General features: G+C 40.0%; 1 protein-coding gene across 1 annotated transcript in view; it reads right to left on the bottom strand.

Moving 5' to 3' along the window:
- Positions 1-19,517, bottom strand: part of LOC139136830 (probable serine/threonine-protein kinase qkgA) — a 73,207-nt gene extending 53,690 nt beyond the window's left edge. Inside the window, exon 1 of the mRNA XM_070704668.1 lies at positions 19,316-19,517. Within this exon, the coding sequence (XP_070560769.1) occupies positions 19,316-19,514 (199 nt within the window). The 5' untranslated portion in view covers positions 19,515-19,517. The remainder of the gene's footprint in view (positions 1-19,315) is intronic.
- Between the last annotated feature and the right edge of the window lie 2,084 nt (positions 19,518-21,601).

Genomic DNA, 21,601 nt, shown 5'->3' with positions numbered 1-21,601 from the left:
AAGTGATTTATGCTAGTACTTATACTAGTACTTATGTTAGTACTTACGCTAGTAATTATGCAAGTGATTACGAAAGTTATTCAATTTCTACCATGGAGCAAGCTTTAATTTCTTGAAAGTAGAAAGTTTATGTTTATTTTTATCCCACCCCCCTGGCCAAGTATTTTTCATGTATTGTCATAAGTAGTGTTCACTTATTGCATCCTTGTGGGCTGTATGTGGATGAGGTTGCAGACAGTTACCGCCACATATTAAGTTTGCAAGTTCTTCAAAACAACTTCTCATGTTGACCTTATCCGTTCTTTTGAGACCCCCTTGTTCAGCTTTCTTGAGAAGTTCTGGTTGAAGTATAATGTAGATAACTGACATGAGCCATAGACAAGTAACTCCGCAGTCTTGGTTCTTTGACATCTCAAGTGCCCGTAAGTCAAATGGATCATAATAAGCGCACACTGTTTCACAAGCATTAAGAAGTTTGTGTAGGTTCTTCAGTGACATCTTAGGTTGTTCTAGTTGTTCTTGATTAGGTGGATAATAAGCTTTTTCAAGTTCCTCCTCCCCGAAACCATCAATCAAAAATCCCTGGCTGCCACCGCTATCACCACTGTCGCCGCCCAATGCAATTCCAAAATCAAAAGCCTGTGGAAAAAATCTACTGGACCGACTGTTTCTGTATCAATCGTTAGATTAAGTATATTCTTGAGAAGGGAACACGTAAGTGGACCGCTACCCCCATTACAACTAACTATCAAACATGGAAGTCTGTAATCATTACAAATTTCTAAGAAAGTCTGTTTGACCGCTTATGTATCTTTTCCATTTCTTTTAAGGCGGATGGAGGCTCTATTTCATATGACCCGACTCAGTATATTCCGCTTGCAATAATCTCAAGTTACGTCTTTGAATATGATAATGAAACTGTGTAAATCGTCAAATGCCCTTGAAACAAGCGTTTTTTTGCGACTCCATGACAACACCATCAATTCGAGAAAAAGTCAGATGTTGAATTATACTTGAGTAACAAATGATGCAATTTGATTTTTCCCCAGTGGCATCTGCGCCAGCCCCCTTCCCCTTCGAAACAGTTCCGATAGGGTGGGCCGCACATTGTAAACTAAGCGTATGTTCTATTAACTTATTCTGAAAATCGACACTGTCCATTTTTCCATTATAAAAGTCAGCAATGGTGCTAAAAAAAGTGGCGTCAAATTCTGGTACGTGAGTTGACCCTTCGGGAAGACCTGCTATGTTGAATTGTGATGCCAAATTTACTGCATCATAACTCTTACCACTTTCAGTTGGCCCATTTATGAATATGAATGACATTTTGTGATATCTATATCATAGAAATTTTTTAAAAAATAATTTTTGTAAAGACATATTACGATAAGACAGTGGCAATCCTTTCTATTTCAGATGCAATAAAAATACTGGAAAGTGGTATCAACGAAGTTCAAATTAGTGATGGAGGCAAATTCAGGTTTGGGCAAATGTTGATGGCGCTGTTGATCGGCTGCCCCTTTTATCTGCTTTTGGGTTTTCAGCAATTTTTAATATTTTTCCGTCGTGGTTTTACGCTAATTTATTTCATCCAGTGGTTTTAAGTATCCCGTTACCGTTCTGTCCAGAAGAAGACGTAATTCATCTTTTCCAGAGACTGTAAATTGTGATTTCTTACACCAGTTGAGACGCAGTTCAACATGGCAGCGAGTCGAGCTATTACGTGATAGTCTTTGTTCATCACTACGCAATACTTTCCTACGTCCTTTATAACCCCAGGGGCGAAAAGCTTGACTGAAACATCCGAAGCCAGTACACCATATTCCTACCATCATAACAACTGAGCGAGACCCAACGATATCTGAAGAAACCTTTTTGACCAAGTGCACTTCTCCAGGTATATTGTCATGATCGTGCATACGGTGAGCCAAAAGCTATTCAAAGTCTCTTTACACATCATATTATTCATCCAGCTGTGGAGAGACGAATTCCAGTCCTATTGAAAATCCCAAAGTTGTCGACTTGTTCGCAAAATTACGACTCAATGCTGCCGTTTGGAATGCTCGCTCAGTAACTGGAAAAATTGGTGCCATTGCAACAACCCTGATTAACGATGATTTGGACATTTTCGTTCTCACCGAAACATGGCTCAAGAATCAAGCTGACCCTGCAATTGCTGAATTCAACTCGGCCATAAGCGGATATTCTATTCACCACCGGTCTCGCTCGAAACGTAGAGGAGGCAGTGTCGTCGTAATTGCCGTTCTAATCTACGTATTACAGAGAAACGAGCCGGTTCATACCAATCTTTTGAGTGTGTTGGACGTCATGTTTAAATCATCTAGCCAGTCTTTACGTGTTATTACCATCTACCGCCCACCGAAATCGCAGAAGAATAATTCAACCGTCAACGAGTTTCTTGCTGAATTTTCCATTCTACTTGAGTCCGCTTTACCGTCGCCCGGCTATCTTGTCATCGCTGGCGATTTTAACATTCACATTGATGAGCAGAACTCGACCGACACGGTCAAGTTTATGAACCTGTTGCACTCAATGGGGTTACATCAACATATTCTCACACTGACGCATAACAAGAGCCATGTTCTAGATCTCCTGATTACACGTTCGACAGATGGGCTTGTTCAATCGGTGGATGTATCGAACTTTATGAACTCTGATCATAGTCTCATACGGTTTGATCTTAATCTTCGACACTCTGCACCCAAAAAAGTGAGTATTTCACGTCACGATTTCCGAACTGTTAACATCGATGTCTTTCAAGATGAAATCTCTTCCAAGTTGTCCACTTATCCACGAGATTTTGACGTTGAAGCCATATCTACATTTTATTGCGACACCATTACTGAGATATTAGACACTGTAGCGCCCATAAAGAAGAAATTGGTGACTGAAAAGGTACGTGCTCCATGGTACTGCGAAGAGCTACTGATGTTGAGAAAGAATGTGAGACGGCTGGAGTCAAAGTATCGCTCGACAAAGCTCGAGATTGATCGGCAGATTTTTCTGATAAAGCAAATCGAATATTTTCGCCGCTGTGACAAATTAAAGGCCGACTACCATCGCGCTCGCATCCAAGAGGCAGACGACAAGAAGTTGTTTAAGATCGTCTCTGAGTTATCTGATACAAAAGCAATCAACGCTAAAGCTCTACCAGTGAGATTCCATTGAAGGAACTACAATCCAGATTCCTGAGCTATTTCAACTCCAAAGTTGCCAAACTTCGTGAAGGCCTCATCAGTGACACTACTGACACCGGCTACACCTTACCATCTCATAATTTAAACAACTTTCAGTGAGGTGTCTGTGCATCAGGTTCGTACTCCTATTGAGCGGGCAGCTCCCAAATGTTGCGATCTGGACATTCTCCCGACAAACTATATCAAGAAATTCGCCTGTGTTCTCGCACCGTTCATTAGGCATCTTTTTAATGCATCACTAACATTTGGTGTCATTCCCAGTCATTTCAAATCTGCGATCATTCGACCATTGCTGAAAAACCCGGACCTTGATCCAAACAATCTGAAGAACTACCGACCTGTGTCAAATCTACCATTTCTTTCGAAATTACTTGAACAGGTTGTTGCTTCACAATTGAACATTCACCTGGCTAACCATTCACTGTTAACCAAGTTCAAAAGTGCGCATCGCGCTCACCATAGCACAGAGACTGCCCTTCTGCGTGTCCATAATGACATCATGCTCGCTCTCAACGAAAAGAAAGATGTTCTCCTGTTATGTTGGACTTGTCTGCTGCCTTCGATACGGTTGACCATGATGTACTCCTTCACAGACTTCAATTCCGTTTTGGCATCACTGGTAAAGCTCTATCATGGTTCGGATCCTATCTCAACAATCGTAATCAGTGTGTTAAGATAGACTCATTTACATCACCCAGTACAAATATGACATATGGCGTCCCCCAAGGTTCGGTTTTGGGACCAATTCTCTTTACACTGTATACAGCGCCACTTGAAGACATCATTGTCAAGCATGACTTCAACTATGTTGTATGCGGATGACTCGCAGATGTATGTCATGTGCAAGAGACCTGATGAAGTTCAAGTTTCTCTTGAGCTATGCGTAGATGAAATTCACAGGTGAATGAGATCCAATATGTTGATTCTCAACGACAATAAGACAGAGGTGATTCAGTTTTCGTCACGCCTGAGATCAGATGCGGTGAAAATTTCCAGCCTTAGGATAGGCGAGGTTGATATTGCCCCATCCACTTCAGTTCGAAATCTAGGTGTTAACTCAACAACGATGGTTCTGCTTCTGATCATATTAGCCATGTCTGCAGGAAGGGTTTCTATGCACTATCTAGAATTGGCAAGATCCGCCCATTATTGAACAAACCTACAACGGAAAAGATGGTTCATGCATTCACTACGTCTCAGCTTGATTATTGCTATGTATGGTGTTAATAAGACTCAGCTGGATCGCCTACAATCACTTCAAAATGCTGCGGCTAGTCTCGTATCCCGGACTCGGAAATTCGATCACATCACACCTGTTCTTATTGATCTGCATTGGCTGCCTGTTGATGCTCGCATCAAATTCAAAATTTGTTAACCACCTATAAAACCATTCATCGCTTCGCACCACTTTATTTAATTGATTTACTTGAAATTTACACCCCAGTAAGAGATCTCAGATCAGCTGACTCTTTGCGGTTGGTGCCACCTCATGGAAACTTTAATAAGGCATACGGGCAGAGAGCATTCTCTGTTTGTGCACCTGTTCTGTGGAATTCGCTGCCGCCAGTGATTCGCAACGCCAGATCTGTGGACTGTTTTAAACGTCTTTTAAAAACTCATCTTTTTAATCAGTGCTATTGGTGATTGAGTTTTAGGATCATCTTCTGTATGGTTTTTAACTGGGACTTTTAACTGGGACTTTTTAACTGGGACTTTTTAATTTATTCTGCTGCTTTCATATTTTTTTTTTTACCGTCTTTTGTTTTATTTCATTTTTATAATTAATTAACTTTTTAAATTTTTTATTACCGTCTTTTGTTTGTTGTACGAGAATGGTACAGGTGTTGATAGATTTTGACATTGTTTATTTTCGGGTTTTTTTTATTGCCATTGCTGGTTTTTAGTATTGTTTGTTTCTTTTAAAATATGTAAATCGCACTGAGACGTATGTGTAGTGCGTTGTAAGAAATAAATATTATTATTATTATTAATATGAAGATCCTATTATACATGTAGACAATCTAGAGTTAGAAGTGATTTCCCAATCAACCCTAAATATTGTTCCAAAGATTCTGCCACATGTGATGAAATGTGTGTATCTTGGCGACCAACTCTTCAAAAGTTTACCGATCTGGTAGTATCCCTGAGCTTAGGTGAAAGTTTTGATGCAAGCACTGCTAAAAGTTTCACTGTAAGCCTGGCCGCTCACTCCAAAAATAATTTAACATTATACAATCCTTCTAAAGTGTATCAGAAGCGAGGGAGCGGCGCACAGGCAAAGTATTTTAAATTTCGATTTAATAGATTTGGAAATCACACTTCCGTTTTCGCTACATGCATTGATATAGCTCAAGAAAACGACCGTGGGTTAAAAGCAGTAACCAGATTGCCAGCCAGAGAAAACCCTGCTATTGTACCTCGTAATATTGAAAAAGGTAGTAAGATAGAATTGTTGGCATTTATACTGCACTTATTTAAACGTTCCAGTACGATCAGTCTTTTATTTACCATAGAGAGCTTATTTTTCGTTTTACCTTATAAACCAGAAATTCAAGACGAGGAAAAAAGGAGTGGACTTAGACAGATTTAGGTGAGTATAAACAAATAAATATAGAAATAGATAATATAGAGGTTTTTGATAACCTATCATAGAATATTTTCTTTTGAAACATTTTTAGGATAGTATATATAATAAAATATTATGATTGAAGAGAATATTGTCCAGCGCCGCTTACGAAAAGCATTCAACAGGGTAGTTTTAGGAAAAAAATTTCCTGAAGTCAAGTGAGTCGAGGACATTGCCATGATCGACATCGAAGGCATGGCCAAAGAAAGAAAGATGTACTCTGTTTTAGCAGAAATGGAAGTCAAATTGGTGGATCCGTAAGATGAGCGAAGTAACAGTTCACAAATTCGTACATTGCCTGTTAAATTAAAAAATGCATACACAAAAGACGTAGGAGGATCGCATATAAAACAACAATTAATAGAACGCTATGACCATATGCTTGTTACAATTGAAAATGTTGAGAGTTCTGGTCTCGTTCTCAATGAGATACTTAATTTTGAAGTAAAACTGGTAGAACTTCTACTGGGCACCCCTTCACGTGACAGCCCGATTCAACGGCCCCAAGGATTAAAAAGTAAGCGATTTAATTGTACCTTGCGGTAGCAAGAACTGTTTCCAGTATGCAGTTGTGGCAAGTATAAAGTTAAGTGAGTACGAGTTTATTAAGAAGAACTGTGGTCAGACTAGAAGAAACTGGAAGACGTATGCACCATTGATGGCCAATTACTGCCGGGGTGGAATACCATTTCCTACACCCACTGGTCTGGCTCTGTTGAAGCGCTTCGGGTTGCAAAATCCAGGGGTGAAACTCCAAGTATTTCAGATTTACGACAATGATCCCGACCTGTCTTGTATAGTGGAGCCCTACGGAATGGAAGGAGTACAGATAGCCAATACCTTACTCCAAGTCGGTGCCGCTAGCAGAGACCCTTCAGAATGTGGTAGTGACGGCCACTTCATACCAATTACTGCATTTAATCATCTTTATAATTCTCAAAATAATCGTAAGAATGTGGACAGACGGAAGTGTATTTGTACGCATTGTACGCAAGGTTATGCGTCAAAACAAGAGTTGGAAATACATCAGATATACTGTGGGACAGACACGGCTCAGCCAGTTTTTCTTAAGGAAGTGTACCAATTCAAAGGGCATCGGAAGAAGGTGGTTTGCCCCTATGTCATTTATGCATATACTGAGGCAATCATTGAGAAGGACACCGGCTGGCACATTCAAATTTGTATTTCGTATGTTATGATTGAGCGATTGCCGGGCAGCCAGCCCAACATTTATCATAAAAGAACAATCATGGGCCTCTCATGTCTTGCAGAATTTCTGAAGGATATGAAGAAAAGGACTGAGAATTATTCGAGATCATACTATTGGAAAATAAAACCGATGAAAGATCCATCCATATACGGGAATCAAGACTGTATTGCATTTGACACTCTTGCCACACATCGGATAGGAGCAAAGGATGAGCTTTGTACTACAATCTACTATTGTAAAGGGTGCCACCCATCGAGAACCATTCCTATCTACTTTCACAACCTCAAGGGATATGATGGTTCTTTTATTTTGAATAAGTTACATGAAATAGATGCCGAAAGGGGATGCTGACGTCGGAGGGGGCCCAGAGCCAAAAATCATAGCTAAGACGAGCAATGGCAGAATTGTTGTCTTATGAAAACATTTATCTTTAGTGCCTCAATTGTTGTCGGTGGAGAGTCTTTTTGTTAAAGTTTATGGACAGTGTCCAATTGATGTCTGGATCGCTCGCAAAGTTGGCAAAGACTGTGCCAGAGGATGGATGGGTGTACCACTTTCCTACCCAGAGATTCAGCGGGCAAAGGGTTTCTTCCCATATGAATACTTAGATTCTCCTAAGCGATTGGAAGAGTAGGAGCTCCCACCGAGAGAGAAATTTCATAGCAAGCTGACGGAAGAGGGGATTTCGGAGTCTAATCAGGAACAAGCATTGCGAGTATGGGACGAAGTTGTATGTCGTACGGTAAAAGATTATATGGAATTCTATTGTGAGACGGATGTTCTCCTTCTTGCGAATATATTCGAAAATTTCCGTGACACATGTATAGAAGCATATAAGTTAGACCCAGCACACTATATGTTGGCGCCCAGCCTGACATGGGATGCTATGTTACTTTAGATGGGCAATAAGTTTAAGCTCATTCAGGATGCTGAGCAGATGACTTTAATTCAGAGGGGGAGTCGAGGTGGTATCAGTCAGAGTAATATTCATTACTTACAGACAAATCATCTGGCTTACACCGATGGTGCCCCTTCAGAATCCCTATCAGAACAGTTCTGTGAGGGCGCTGGCGTGAATTGGGATCCGGATAAGCAGTTGTCCGACATAAAATATCTTGATGCCAAAAACCTCGATGGATGGGCAATGAGTCAACCAATGCCAATGGGGGGGGGACTTCAATGGATGACAAGGGAAGAGTGGCTCAAGTGGTCTGCTCGGGAAGGCGGGGCAGGCTTGGATTGGAGCACCAGTGATAGATTTCCATCGTATTTTCTAGAAGTAGACCTAGAATATCCGACTGAATTACATGAAGAACATAGTGACCTACCTCTCGCGCCACATCACTACGAATTTCCAAGGCAAGGTAGTCGACTGATTACTAGTCTAATGAACAGAGAGCGGAACGTCTTACATTACAGGTTACTTGAAATCTATCTTCAAAAAAAGATTCATCGGGCACTTGCCTTTGTAGAGGAGAAGTGTCTTGAGAAATATATCGATTTTAATACAAAAAAGAGAAGACAGACTTCGAAAAGAATTTCTATAAGCTGATGAATAATGCAATGTTCGGCAAGACAATAGAAGATGTCCGAAAGTACAGAGACTTTAAATTTGTGGCAGGTCACGATAGTTATTGTCGTAAAAAATTCAGAAGAATAATCCAAAGATGAAACATATAACTCTCATAACTAATGAAGAGGATGGTGATTCCTGCGACAGTGCCCTACTGGTACTAAAAACGGATGAACATCGGTATGTGAAGCCAGTTTTCATTGGCACGGCAGTACTCGAACTTTCTAAGCTGCTTATGTATGCCACGCATTAAAATTACTTTCGAAAGCGGTTCCCTGGAATACGATTTGCCTCCATAGATACCGAAAGATTCATATACGATGTGCCTCTCCCGTCTCCTGGCATAACTTTCAATGACATAGTTCGGAAAGATGTAGAACAGAATGGTGAGGAATCTATATATGATACTAGTGGGATGGCAGATCACGATTTTCCAAAGATTAATAAAAAAGTGATAGGTAAATTTAAAGATGAATTGAATGGAGAACCTATTCTTGATTTTGTTGGCATTTGCTCGAAAGTGTATGATTTTCGGACTCTAACTTCGGAAACGTTAAAAAATAAAGTGATAAAAGATGTTTGTGTTTGTAAACATCTCAACTTTGAAGACTATAAGGATCTGTTTGAAACTGGTGCGTTCCGAAGGAAGGAGACTGAGCGGGCACAATTTGTACAGTTTGTACTGAAAAAAACAGTGAAATCCGTAGTGAAAAACGTAGTAAAATCATGATGGTGCCAATTGATATCAAACGTGTGCAGTTATATAACATAGACACAAAAGAATAGTTGGCAGAAACAAGATTGATAGGATATGTGGAGCCCCTACAGAGTTAACTTTCATAACCATTTAGGCCGTAGAGCATCATGTAAAGCTCGAGTGGAGGACTAAATCTTTCTTGTTTTTCTATTTCTAATGCCTGCTTGAATATGTCCTTAATAAGGTCGGAAGCGCATTCCGAAGGGACCTCTTTCTCTTCTCCTTTCTTTATAGATGTGGCTTTTTCGAGTATTTGTGTAAGCAAATGTTTATATTGAATACAGTAATGTTTATACTTCTCACATCTCTTTGCTACACCTGTTTTCCCTTGTCTTACATCAATGACAACACCTGGTATAGGAGTTAAGGCTTACAGTCCTGGAACTGTTGGAATGGCTGCTATTACAGCAGAACTTACAAGAATTCCCTTCGTCACAATAAGAGCTACATTAATTCGCCCCATTAATTTATAACTACAGCGATAAGCATTGACCATTCTTTCAATATAGTCAGCCAACTGTTCAACATTGTCAACGACTAAGACGTGCATTGTTTTACCGTATATGTAAGGGATGATATAAAATAATTAGAAGTAATATAGAGACACAAAATGACAGAGGGAGGAGAAGATATACCACTCAAGGATTTCGATGAATTTAATACTAATGTGGATGATGATGCTGATGTTGCTGAAACCTACTTTATGGACGACGATAATGCCCTTGCAGAAGCCGACCCTTTCCAGGTTGACAGCTCATGCGATAGCCCAAAGATGGATCGTTTGACTAAACTATAGACCCTCGAGAAAAATGGGACAGGCAACTGCGAAAGAGAACAAAGGGTCCATGGGATTAGCAGCGTGCGATCCTAATTGGAATAATTAAGAGGTGTTAATGAGTCAGGGATGGAATGAAGCTGGACCAGATCGACTGCACAACGTCCGGTTCATAGACATGCGGGTAAATGGTAATAATGTTTTCGGATTACAAGTTATTTTGGATAACCCGCAAGTCCATTTTTAGAAAGAAGAGTGTTACAACTATTTTGAGAAGAATTCGTCAAAATCGTTTTAAAGAACTTTAACATATTGATAGCGAGATTCGATGCAACTAGAAGTCTGCAGGGAGTCAGTACGGTGCTGTAAAGTGACAAAGGTTACAATAGAAATCCCAAACACATATAACTGCAGTTCCAGACTTGACAGCAGTTGACATCACAGAGTTGTTAACATTCCACAATCGTCTATGTATCTCAGAAGTTTCCCTCGTTTTTGCTGTTTTTTAACCATCGAAATATTTTCTGTGCGAGGAGTGCTCCATGATTCGGTAAAGTATGTATGTTAACTACTGAAATGTTGTTGTTTGAAAACTGTGAAAGGCAAAATTTGTGAGGACAGCGTTCAGCTTTGTGTAAATGCATGTCTACCTTATCGCTTCTGACTCCATCAACCGATGGATAGTCCGATTATCGCAAAGTTTCGCCTGACAGCGAAAGTCAGTGTTAAAAATGTATTTTCTAGTACTTTGCGGGTGTAGACATGTGTAGTATATCCGAACTTTGGCGTTTCTTTAGGCTAAAACAGTACCAAAATGTAAAAGGTCGTGTATTTGAGCTCCGATGAAGTAATCAGTTTTTGTGTACCCTGATTTTCGTCAAATTAAAGGTCAGATTTTTGTTGCGCAGGACTGGGGAAGTGTAGACCTGTCTGACTTGTAAATACTTGTTGTTATCAGAGATTTGTATCGTAGTGAATGTAAACTTAAGATGTCGATACCTAGCAAGAGTTTTCTGTAGCATCTATGGCTAAATATACACTGTTTTTATCGTCTGGTGTTTTCCTATTGGCATCGGCTAGAATCCAAAATGTGATCTTCATCATTACCAGAACATTCACCATGACTGGTATCCAAAAAACCCTCAAAATTCTCTGTGTCATCACTGGGAACGTGCCATGTGCAAGAGCAAAGTGTACATATTCAGAACGTCAGTTTGATCGTTAATGAGATTCAGTGTTAAGTACGAAATATTGTTGTTGGCGACCGCTTGGCAAATAAACTTAATATATTCCAAGATAGATCGCACAAAGAAACCACAGCAGTTGCCTGTCCCATTTTTCTCTAGAGTCTATGACTAAACGGAGAGTAGAACCTAGAATACAAATGGCTGAACAATTCTTAGACGAGAATTACATATGAAGCAGCACGAACTGAAATGATAAATAATGCTGTATGGAAAGCTGTATTTTAAAAAACCTCAGGCTATCAAAAGTTAGAGGAGGTGGATTTTTAGCCCCCGAATCTTTAAAAAAAGTGCGGGAGCTTCTGAATTTATATGAAAAGTATACAGTGGGAGGGGTTGGCAGAGCCCGACTATATGAGTCGTACAATGCGGTTAGAAGATCTGTTAAACGATACAATACCAGTCGAGGATCTGACACCCGATGATATGGGACGAATCAGAGATGAACTGACTCTCTTACGACATGTTGCTAGCAGTAATGCACATAAAATACAAGTATACCAAAATAAGCTCTACAAATGGAACAATCTAAATCCTGACTACAGAGCTTTTGTTGAAGAATTAGAGATGGCGAATATGCGTCTTAATGAGCTTTACAATGAAAGAGATAAAATTCTGTCAGAGCAGACAGTACTTAAACCCGAAGTCAGAAACAACATCAACCGAACAAACACCGAAGCAGACAGCTTAAAGAATGCTAAAAACTTAATTGCAAGTGTTATACACCTTATCAATATTATGTGATGCCAGTATCATCACCGTACGTCTATTATAAACGTCCAGATGAAATTCCGACAACAGCGAGCACAATGTCATCGACTATGACCGATTCTTATATGCCACTCCCACATCAGCGACTATCCGTACCAATGAATGGTTCCCACCTATTCCCAAAGAACCTCTTCCATCGCATCCACACACGTCCGTTCTCGTTTTAAAGGCCCTATCTATGTTTAGCGTCAGTTTTGAAAAAATAACAGGGTCAATAAAAAGATTTCATGACATTTGCAGTAATGCCTATATGTTTTGTCTGTAAAAACGTCAATGGCTGCGTATACTTTGTTGCGCAGCACAAAACAGAGTCCACGCTAGCTTTATTTTCGCTGTATCTATGCTTGCGCAACTTTGAGATACTAGAAAAACTCTCTACTGTTTTTATACTACATATTCGGAAAACTCAGACACTGTGATCTGGAAAGTATGTATGTCATTATTCATGCACGATCCAAATTAGGACCGCATGTCGCCTGTTTTGTCTATGGACCTTAGTACGGCTGTGTTGGGAGGCCGGATAACGCGTAGGAAAAAGGCATCATACGCAGGTCTGTGTATCTTGTACGTCGGAAAACACAGTAGTGAGTGTTTCAAATTTCCACAATTACAAGATTTGAGTTTTTAAGGCGCAATGCTACACATTCCGGAATCCATTTCCCATTTTCCTTATTCAATATTTACGGTAGTTCCACCCAACGTCAAAATATATCCACCACATCGACACCTTACGATATAACGATTTTACAGCATTTACGATATTTACGATATTTACAACATTGTTACTGCACGTCCTAATGTTTTACGGTAACAAGTGACATTAGTCGTAAGGGATGCAGAATTCAAAATTTTACTAGTTTCTTTGCTTTACGGGCAGTGATGATTGTTGGAATCATATCCTTCATGTCTGAACGCTGTAATCATTGTTAGAGATAGCAATCGTACCAAACGTCTTTCCTCATTGCACAAGACGTCATCACTGGCCAAACTTTTCCAAATTTACAGAAAAGAATATGCTTATTTTGCGCTACCGACTACATCAAAATATTCCTATTGAATCGTGGAATCGCTGAACACCAAGCGTGCATTGCAAAATAAAACAACCAAATTGAATGACTTCATATTTCTCAGTGAACACTGATTCTCCTTGTCATCGTCTTCATGTCGCGGTAGAACCAAGTTTAGTTCAGTTCAAACATCATGAATGACTGATTACTACAACGGTTTCCAGGAAATACATGGAACATTACACATAAGAAGGCAGTGAACATTCAAAACGAGGCTATTAGTAACACGGGGACATCATGATGAGGCAGAAAGGCAGAGTGCCGTCAACTAAACATTACACGGTAATGAGACCTAAGAAAAAGGGTCCTGCCATTGAGTGGGTTGTAAGCGGACCTTATAGGACCGCAGACACCAATCACTGTGACAGGTACATGTGTCTCGGACCTCACTTATGAAACAGGACGAATGTGTTCCGACCGAGTGGAAATAACATGGGATATCACCTTTTTATCATATCCCAATGACTAAATGTAAATGAAACTGATTGAAAACCTGCAATAAATTTGATGTTGCCTAAATTTTGAAGGAACTGTTTGACCGTACCATGTAGTGTCCATGCGTCCACAAAGAATTTCTACCCCAACATATACCGACGTTTAGTAGTTTACTGGGATCAATTTACTTCTACTAGGGAAAGACGAGTGTCTGGATATTATTTTAAGTTTCAAATAATTATGAAAATGCTGAGCACTAGCCAACATATGGCTAACATGACTCTGCAGGAGACAATACAACATATAAGATCGGATCGCGATTTTCATAGAGTGTGATTAACTATTAAGAATAACACTGTCTAAATAGTATATTTCTCTTTTGTTAAACTTTAACGTTAAACTTGTTCAATAATCATTTCCATTTAAGTATTCATTTACTCTATCTTGTCTGTATTGTTCCTTGCTATAAATTTAAGTGACATTTAACTGATTATTTCTTTGTGTGTTTCGACATACTAAACACTCTGAACATAGAGAATGGCAGCATCCTGACCGATAACGACAATTCTCGACAGTATTGTACGATTACATGGCTCCGTACAGTGTTTATCTACAACAAAATAACACGTAACACGTCAGCACGTGTCCTGAACACCGTAAGGCCCGATTTTCTCGGAATAGTTTTCAAAACCCAAAACGTTTAGGGATCAGACGTAAGACAGCTGAGAATTTTTTGTTCCGTTTTAATAATGGGTGGTCGCCTTTAAATTAATGCGGGTTACACTAAAAGAGTTGGTCACGGCTGATAAATCATGTTCACGTCAGAGGAGACACTGATGAGGTCGTGGGCATATGATCACAAAGTATGCACAGCATATACTCAAACTGTAAATAACATTTCCAGTTGCTAAAGTGGCCTTAGCTTTTGTTATAATTTTATTATTCTTATATGTACTTTGATCAGCCCAAGTTGTGGCTCTATAAAAGGAGATTGATGGAATTATTTTATCAATAAGCTGATTTCAAAGAGGTAATGGTAGCTCCTTTGTACTTTTAAAAAGTGAAATGTGATCGTTTCAGAAGTAAAAAAACAGCAATGTAAACATTTAAATACCATTCATATACTTTTTTACTATTTTATGTTGACGGCCGGGCTGCTTCGTTAATATCAATATAGAGAGCCGATCAATGCGGTAAGAGGTCAAAGATAAAGACATTTCAGTTACAGTCCGTCCGATAGCTACTAAAACAACAATGTTCATTTGCTGACGAACGTCTGCCAAAACTCAGTGAAATCCGGTATTTAAAATTGTTCCCGCTTGGAAAGTACGTAACCACACGTTTTTTGTCTTTTTATCTTTAAAAATGGTTGCGACGTCTTCTAATTTCGACGGTTTGTCCACGAACCGTGGTTTGTCGAACAACATTCCGCTAAGTATAGATTAGTAAAATAGGGTGAAATTTTATTCGGTGAAAATTGTGCCAACCTCTCCACTGTTCTATCATTAAACGTAATGAATTGCTGTGACCGAGTAATGCAGGTACAATTTTGCTACATTACGGTAGAATGAAGCCTTCATTGACAACGTAAACACAATTTTGATCTTAAGGTTGTGAATTGTCAAATTTAATATAGGATAAGAATACGGAAAATTGAGAGAAATGTTTATTTGTAATTTGGGATTTAGAATAGAACGTAGAAGTAGACATAGAAAGTCGAGTTTTTAAATTAAGTATAGAATAGTAATAAAGAAAGGCGAGGGCAATCTTGAGTTATAAAATTGAAATTCAGAACAACAAAAGAGAAAGAACAAATTTTAGCATGGATTGGACACCATAAATCTACTAGTGTTCTGAGCGTACCAAATACAACGTCTAAAACAATCAAAGATTTAGTTGCTTAGTACGACAATATGCATAATTTATAATCAAATGTGTTAATGTTGCTATCCATCTTAATTGTCTGCAGAGATGTGGATCCTTTGAAATAGCTTAATTTCCCTGCAACATGGACATATGCGTAGAAACATTTTTGTTATATCATTTTATATATTTTCATGTACCCTACAACAACGTTGGCACTTTTATAATTAACATTCTAACTTTACTCTCCTTTTCCGAGTTTTCATTTTCAATCACAAGTCAACCACGATAGTGATGACCTCGATTGTAGGTGTTGATTAAATGTAACAACTCGCACGTGGGATTTACTACTGCTGACGGTATTTAGAGAACAAATTTTACAATTTTTTCGACGTTGTCCATTACTGTAGCACATGGTCAGACCCTTTTATATATAAAGTTTACACACTCCGTAAGAGCTGCATTAGCGCTAAACAAGTACTAAGTTCCCTACTCCTATAAAAGGCATATAACGGAATGCTTCGTTGGATCTTCAGCTGCAGGGCGAATTTTAATGTTTGCAGACCACTTGAACTCTAACGTGGGTAGGATTTAGCAATATTATCATTGCAATACTCGACGCATACATGGTACCAAAGGATTCTTTAACTTTTCATCAATCATTTCATGAAATGGGGTGTGGCACAATTCCTCTTGCCAAGAGAACACAACAACGTAGAAATTGCTCACATTTGAGTAAATAAACCACATATAGGTGTTCTGTGGTCTTCCAATGTGTATGTTAGTATCTTGAGTTGTAGAGTCAGTCATTCATTTCAGAGGAGAGTTCGACATCAAAATAATACAACCACGAGTGACTTGAAACGTACAAAGTAATTACAAGGAATTTTCCACGGTGAAGGTTGCACAGACGTAAACCATGTGTTTCCTATCACCCTATTGTGAGTATTAAAGCCGCCGTTCTCAATCCCTGGTTCTCGCATTAGTGGGTACTCCTCCCGGTCAAACATAGCCTTTATCAGTATCAATATCACTCTCTACACAGATTTACTTGACCCGATTATCACAAGAATTATCCATGTACATTATATATAACGGTTACCACATTTGAGGTTACAGTCGAATTTGAATATGTATTTTTCACAAGTGAAATCCGGGAATGAAACGGACGTGCGCGCACGAAAAGACGTTTGATTTGGACCATGCTGTCGAGCATAAGCTTATCGCGCTGCGCCTGCGTTATGACCTCACAAACTGATCGATCAATATGTAAAATCCCCGATTGTCCCCACGAACTTCAAAAACTCGCTTTGTAACCAATGATTTTTGAGCAAGCTAAGTTACATTTGTTATTTTCTATCTCGTTTGATGTTCGCCTGCGGTGCGGCGAGGTCGTAGGTGAATAGACGCTGTCAGGCCATGCTGATCGATCAGTTTAAGGGGACGCTGATCACTTGAACAAAGACAATTATAACAGCCAAACCATCTCAATGAGACAACTTGTTGAAAATGGAAGTTCATAGAAACTGCAACTACCTCGCTCGGTTGGTGTTATTAGAAACTTGTTGGCTATAAATTACGGCGTTGCATGCCACTGACGCACCCGATTTCTCACCGTACGGGTCTTTTTAGTGTGTCATTGGCGTGAGCGTGTTTCGTGTGTATTGCGACCACTTCAACGGCGCCATTCCTAATTGTTTCATGAAGGAAACACATTTTGCCTAAAGTACAGCAATTTTATGGAGTACTTCTTGGTAGAAAGCAGATAGGGTATTCGCGTGGATATTGGTAGCTATTCTCTGCATGTCGGTTTAGCCAGGTTTTGTTGTCGCGATTTACAGCATCGAACAAATTGGAACAAATATATCAACCGAAAAGACAGGACCTTCGTTGAAACATGGTCTCTGCTACACTCGAAAAAACCAACAAACTATTAAAAATAATGCTGGAAAAGGGATAAATTTACCTCACGAAAAAGTCTAAACTCTCTGCAATGCAGGGTATAGTAATGAACGTTTGGAGCGCTGAGACAATTATGTTTGAAATGATCATGGTGGGATCGTATATGAAGATGTTTGTATCTCCTGAAATTGACAGCAGAAGTCTCCTCCTACTGTCTATGTGTGAATTAGTCTGACATCCAACTTCAAAGATCGGCTCCTTTCGTCCTTCCGCCAGTGTGACAAGCTACCTGTTCATCTTTCGCCCAGCTTTGTTGTGTGAAATTTACACCTTGTCACAGGACATGGCACAAGTTCCTGTCAATTGTATTCTGCCTTAGCAACAACACCTTTAGTTGGCAATGATATGAAAATACACATTTGCAGTTGTTGTTGTGGTATCAAACTTCGACCATACGACCTTTGCCGTTTACAAGCATGGTAATGAGAATACGTGTGAATGTGGGTTTTTGGGGGGAGGGGGATTCAAATCGCTCTAGAAAAACCCTCGTATTTCATTCCCAGTTTGGCTTCAGCATGGGTGACAACGTCGGAATCGCCATGTCCAAAAGAGCAGCTACGTGTCATCGAAGAAGTTTCCAATGACCGTGGCTGGCAAGTTGTGTATCTTCCAAAGTCAAAGAAGTCGCGTTGTCAGAAAAGACAGAAAAGAGCGATTCCTGTAACCGCAAGCACGCATCAAGAAAGCAATGGAGTGGAAAAGGTAGGAGTCGAAGGTGAAAACAGCGGACGTCGTTTTCTAATTCCGCGAGATCCCGCCGCCAACGAATGCATCCATTGTTTTGGCCAACCCTGTGTGACAACAAACAGACAGAAATGGCTTGGCAATGGTCAGGAGCCCTGCAACGGCAACGTGTCGATTCGACATCGACATTATCGACAATTCTGGAACATGTTGGATCGGAGAAATGCTTGGCGGGACGAGCGGTATTTGTTGCGAAAGCAACAACTTATGCAGGCAGATGATGTCATCGTCACAAGGAGGGAATTTATGCCCCTCTGTGTAACTTCCCTTGTATGGTCACTGTATCCTAATTTGCCCGGGGTACCGTACGTTGGCCATACGTGGTCATGAGCACTCCTCTGCACGTTCAATCCAAACCAAAACGGCCCTTTTCAGGGCCACCACATCCTCCAAAAAGAGTATACCGAACTATACCGACCTAGATACTAATGTAACTACGTTTTGTTTTCAGAATGCATCGAAGGTAGGTACTTTGCAGGTCCCAGGAAAAGTTCGTCTGGTGGACTTTTTTACCTCAACGGTTTTGCATAACCGCGTTGATCTTCGGAACATTTACCTTTCGGGCTACCGTTAGAAGATCAAGCAAGGCAAAGTGGTTACAAGTGTTTATTCTTGATTTACTAAACAAACGCTTCCAGAGATTTTACAAACATTGCGTTGATACAAGGCTGAGTTTGAAGAAGCGTTTGATCGACAGTCGATGCCAGTGACTTGTACTGCTATGCATTGATATGTAAATCAAGGGCACTTTGTCCTTGTTACATTTAGACATCGAAATCTACCTCTAAACTTATTTAGTGTTTAAATTGAGACCCTCAACTACTGGGTAGCATATTCATGCTACCGTAGGTGTTTAAATTTGGCCCCAAGTAAGTAGTCTCTTATAAATGATGAAAATGCTACATTTTCGGGAGCTCCCCTTTGTCTTACTCGTTCCGTGTCGGTTTGCATAATGAGCGTCCATTTCTAGTAATCCGCTATAAGTACCCGAGGGGCGTCTTTAACCCTTTAAGTACTTTAATTTTTAAGACAACAATTTTAATGCATCATTTCGTGGGACAAAACATTACCTTTAATAATCCATTCTGTGATATCTATACTGAAGACATCAGCTCCATCTGTGCTCAAATGCTCTGTTTTATAAGGTTCTTTGAAAAGACTTCCTTTTGTCGATGTCTTCCCTGCACCATATGCCCCTACTAACATAACCCGTCCTCGATAAAGATTTCTGCACGTTTCACTTCTTCGAGAGGATTCTTGAAGCCTCATGAAAAAATTCTGGTAAAAAAGTAAAAAAGAATATTAATGTTCACACATATTGCCATAAACATTTTCACAAGGGGTACGCATATATACAGTGCTATATTGACATCGAAATTTTCATAAGATGTATGCCTGCAAATTCAACGCAAAACGCAATGAGGAACTAGCGGTTGACCGCTTGTTGTTGAGATAATCATCAACATTAAGTCGCTTTGCATAGTTTTAACAAGGCTTTTTCGAGAAGAAGTTAAGCTATTATTCGCTATCTATTTATGCAATCATATAACTTTAAAGGGACAAAGTCGGCCGTTTTTCATGAATTTTGTTTGATACGAGACACTATTTACATTGTTTGACACGTTGAAAGATACTGAATGAATGGGTGAGCATGCATGTATTCCATCCCGGTTTTAGGCACGATAAATAAAACCATCACGAGAAAGAATAAATGGTCATGACCAACAACTCGGCTGTTCACCGCTGTGAGTAGTGTGAGCATCCGTATGAAAAAAAACACACAATGACACCTGCCGCTTATAGTTATATAGCTCCGTGTCAAGAAGCAGAGTTCCGGATTCACCCAAGCTTACTATCGATGCCGTTTGCTGAAGTTACATTTTGACGGTCAGCTTTGCATGCAGACCTTGACGACCAATCTTGTTCTTCGATACACTGTTGTTTGCTGCAAAAGAGCACATTTTTCGAAAGGGAATTTCAAATGCCTACAGGCTGCAACAATCACGTAGCCGTTTGCCGATCGTCTAGAGTGTCTCTCACTGTGACCTATTGCCTAAATAGCGGATTCTTTTTGTCTCGTTTGTACTTTCATGTAGACTTACTTGGCCATGGACTGTGGGTATAGAAATATCAAAAGGGACTAAAATGAAGGAAGAAACTTACGCAGACTGTCTCATTTAGTATTGAGGTGATCACCAGGTTGAAGCAATATACTTTGGTGACTGATGCATACATTGTGGGTACTGCTGCATGCTGTGTATGCCCGGTCCTTTAGTCATGACTGCATGAATACACCGTATGATAATGTTTCAATCCGACGAGACATACTTCTACTTTTTCTTATCACGTCTAAAAGAATCAACGGTGAGACTAAGCTTCATCATCAGAAATCAGATTCACTCCCGGGTTGTTTCAACCCGGGCTTCGTCCATACAAAAATGTTCTGCAGTAGTAACTAAGCTCTACATGGCAGGGCTGTGTGTTACCGGCTATAGGCCTCCAGTAGCTAGTTGGGTGCATGCCAAGGGAAATCAGTCTTGTGGTTTCAGCTGTACCGGCGAACACAATATTTTACATATAAAGGTAGAATTGCTCCAAGTCTGGGGGCATGATATAGGTTTCAAAACTGAAGGACTAAACATCAGCAGACCGACGCGCTAATGGCAGGCTGTGAACGCCTTGCTTGACCAGCTAGTAACTCAGCTGTCGGGGAAAGCCAGGCGACCGGGGCAGTCTAAGATAATAGGTTCCTACAATGTGTTCCTGTTCGTGGCATGAATTTTATGGCATTCACAGCAATTATCGATCAAGGGGATTTCCTGTAAGCGGCTTGTTGTGTTTGTTTAGCGGTCTTTGACTTCGGGCAAAACCACTATCAGTCAGCGCAGCAAATCCTGCAAAGACTGCCCTGCGATGATTGTGACAGGAAGGCAATAAGGGCGACTGCTGCTGTCAATGCTGCGGTCATTGCCATCCATGTACTCACATGTAGTTCGTAATACCGTAAAACTGTAACAAATAGTTACATGAGGCGCAGAGAAATCCCCCGTACAATAACATTCGCACAAATTTGTTTGTCAAGAGGTAACCAACGATCGGTTGTACTCGGCAGTGCAACGATGTCACCGATGTCCCGTCGCATCTCCGGCTGCGATGATTCAACGTTCATATGAAGTTTGAAAAATAAAGGAATGGCAGAAAGATTCCCTACATAAAAGTCTTCGAAGATGCAGGTTTGTAATCAAGATTTGTTCACCATAAAATGCAAAGAAAATGTATTACTCTGTAACTGTTTCACTATCAGTATCAAGGTAGCAATCTTACACATGTGGTACGTTTTAGTTTTATCATAGAAG

Source organism: Ptychodera flava, chromosome 7, assembly GCF_041260155.1.
Source record: "Ptychodera flava strain L36383 chromosome 7, AS_Pfla_20210202, whole genome shotgun sequence".
NCBI classification, from domain to species: Eukaryota; Metazoa; Hemichordata; class Enteropneusta; family Ptychoderidae; genus Ptychodera; species Ptychodera flava.
This window is presented reverse-complemented; position numbering and strand designations above follow the sequence as displayed.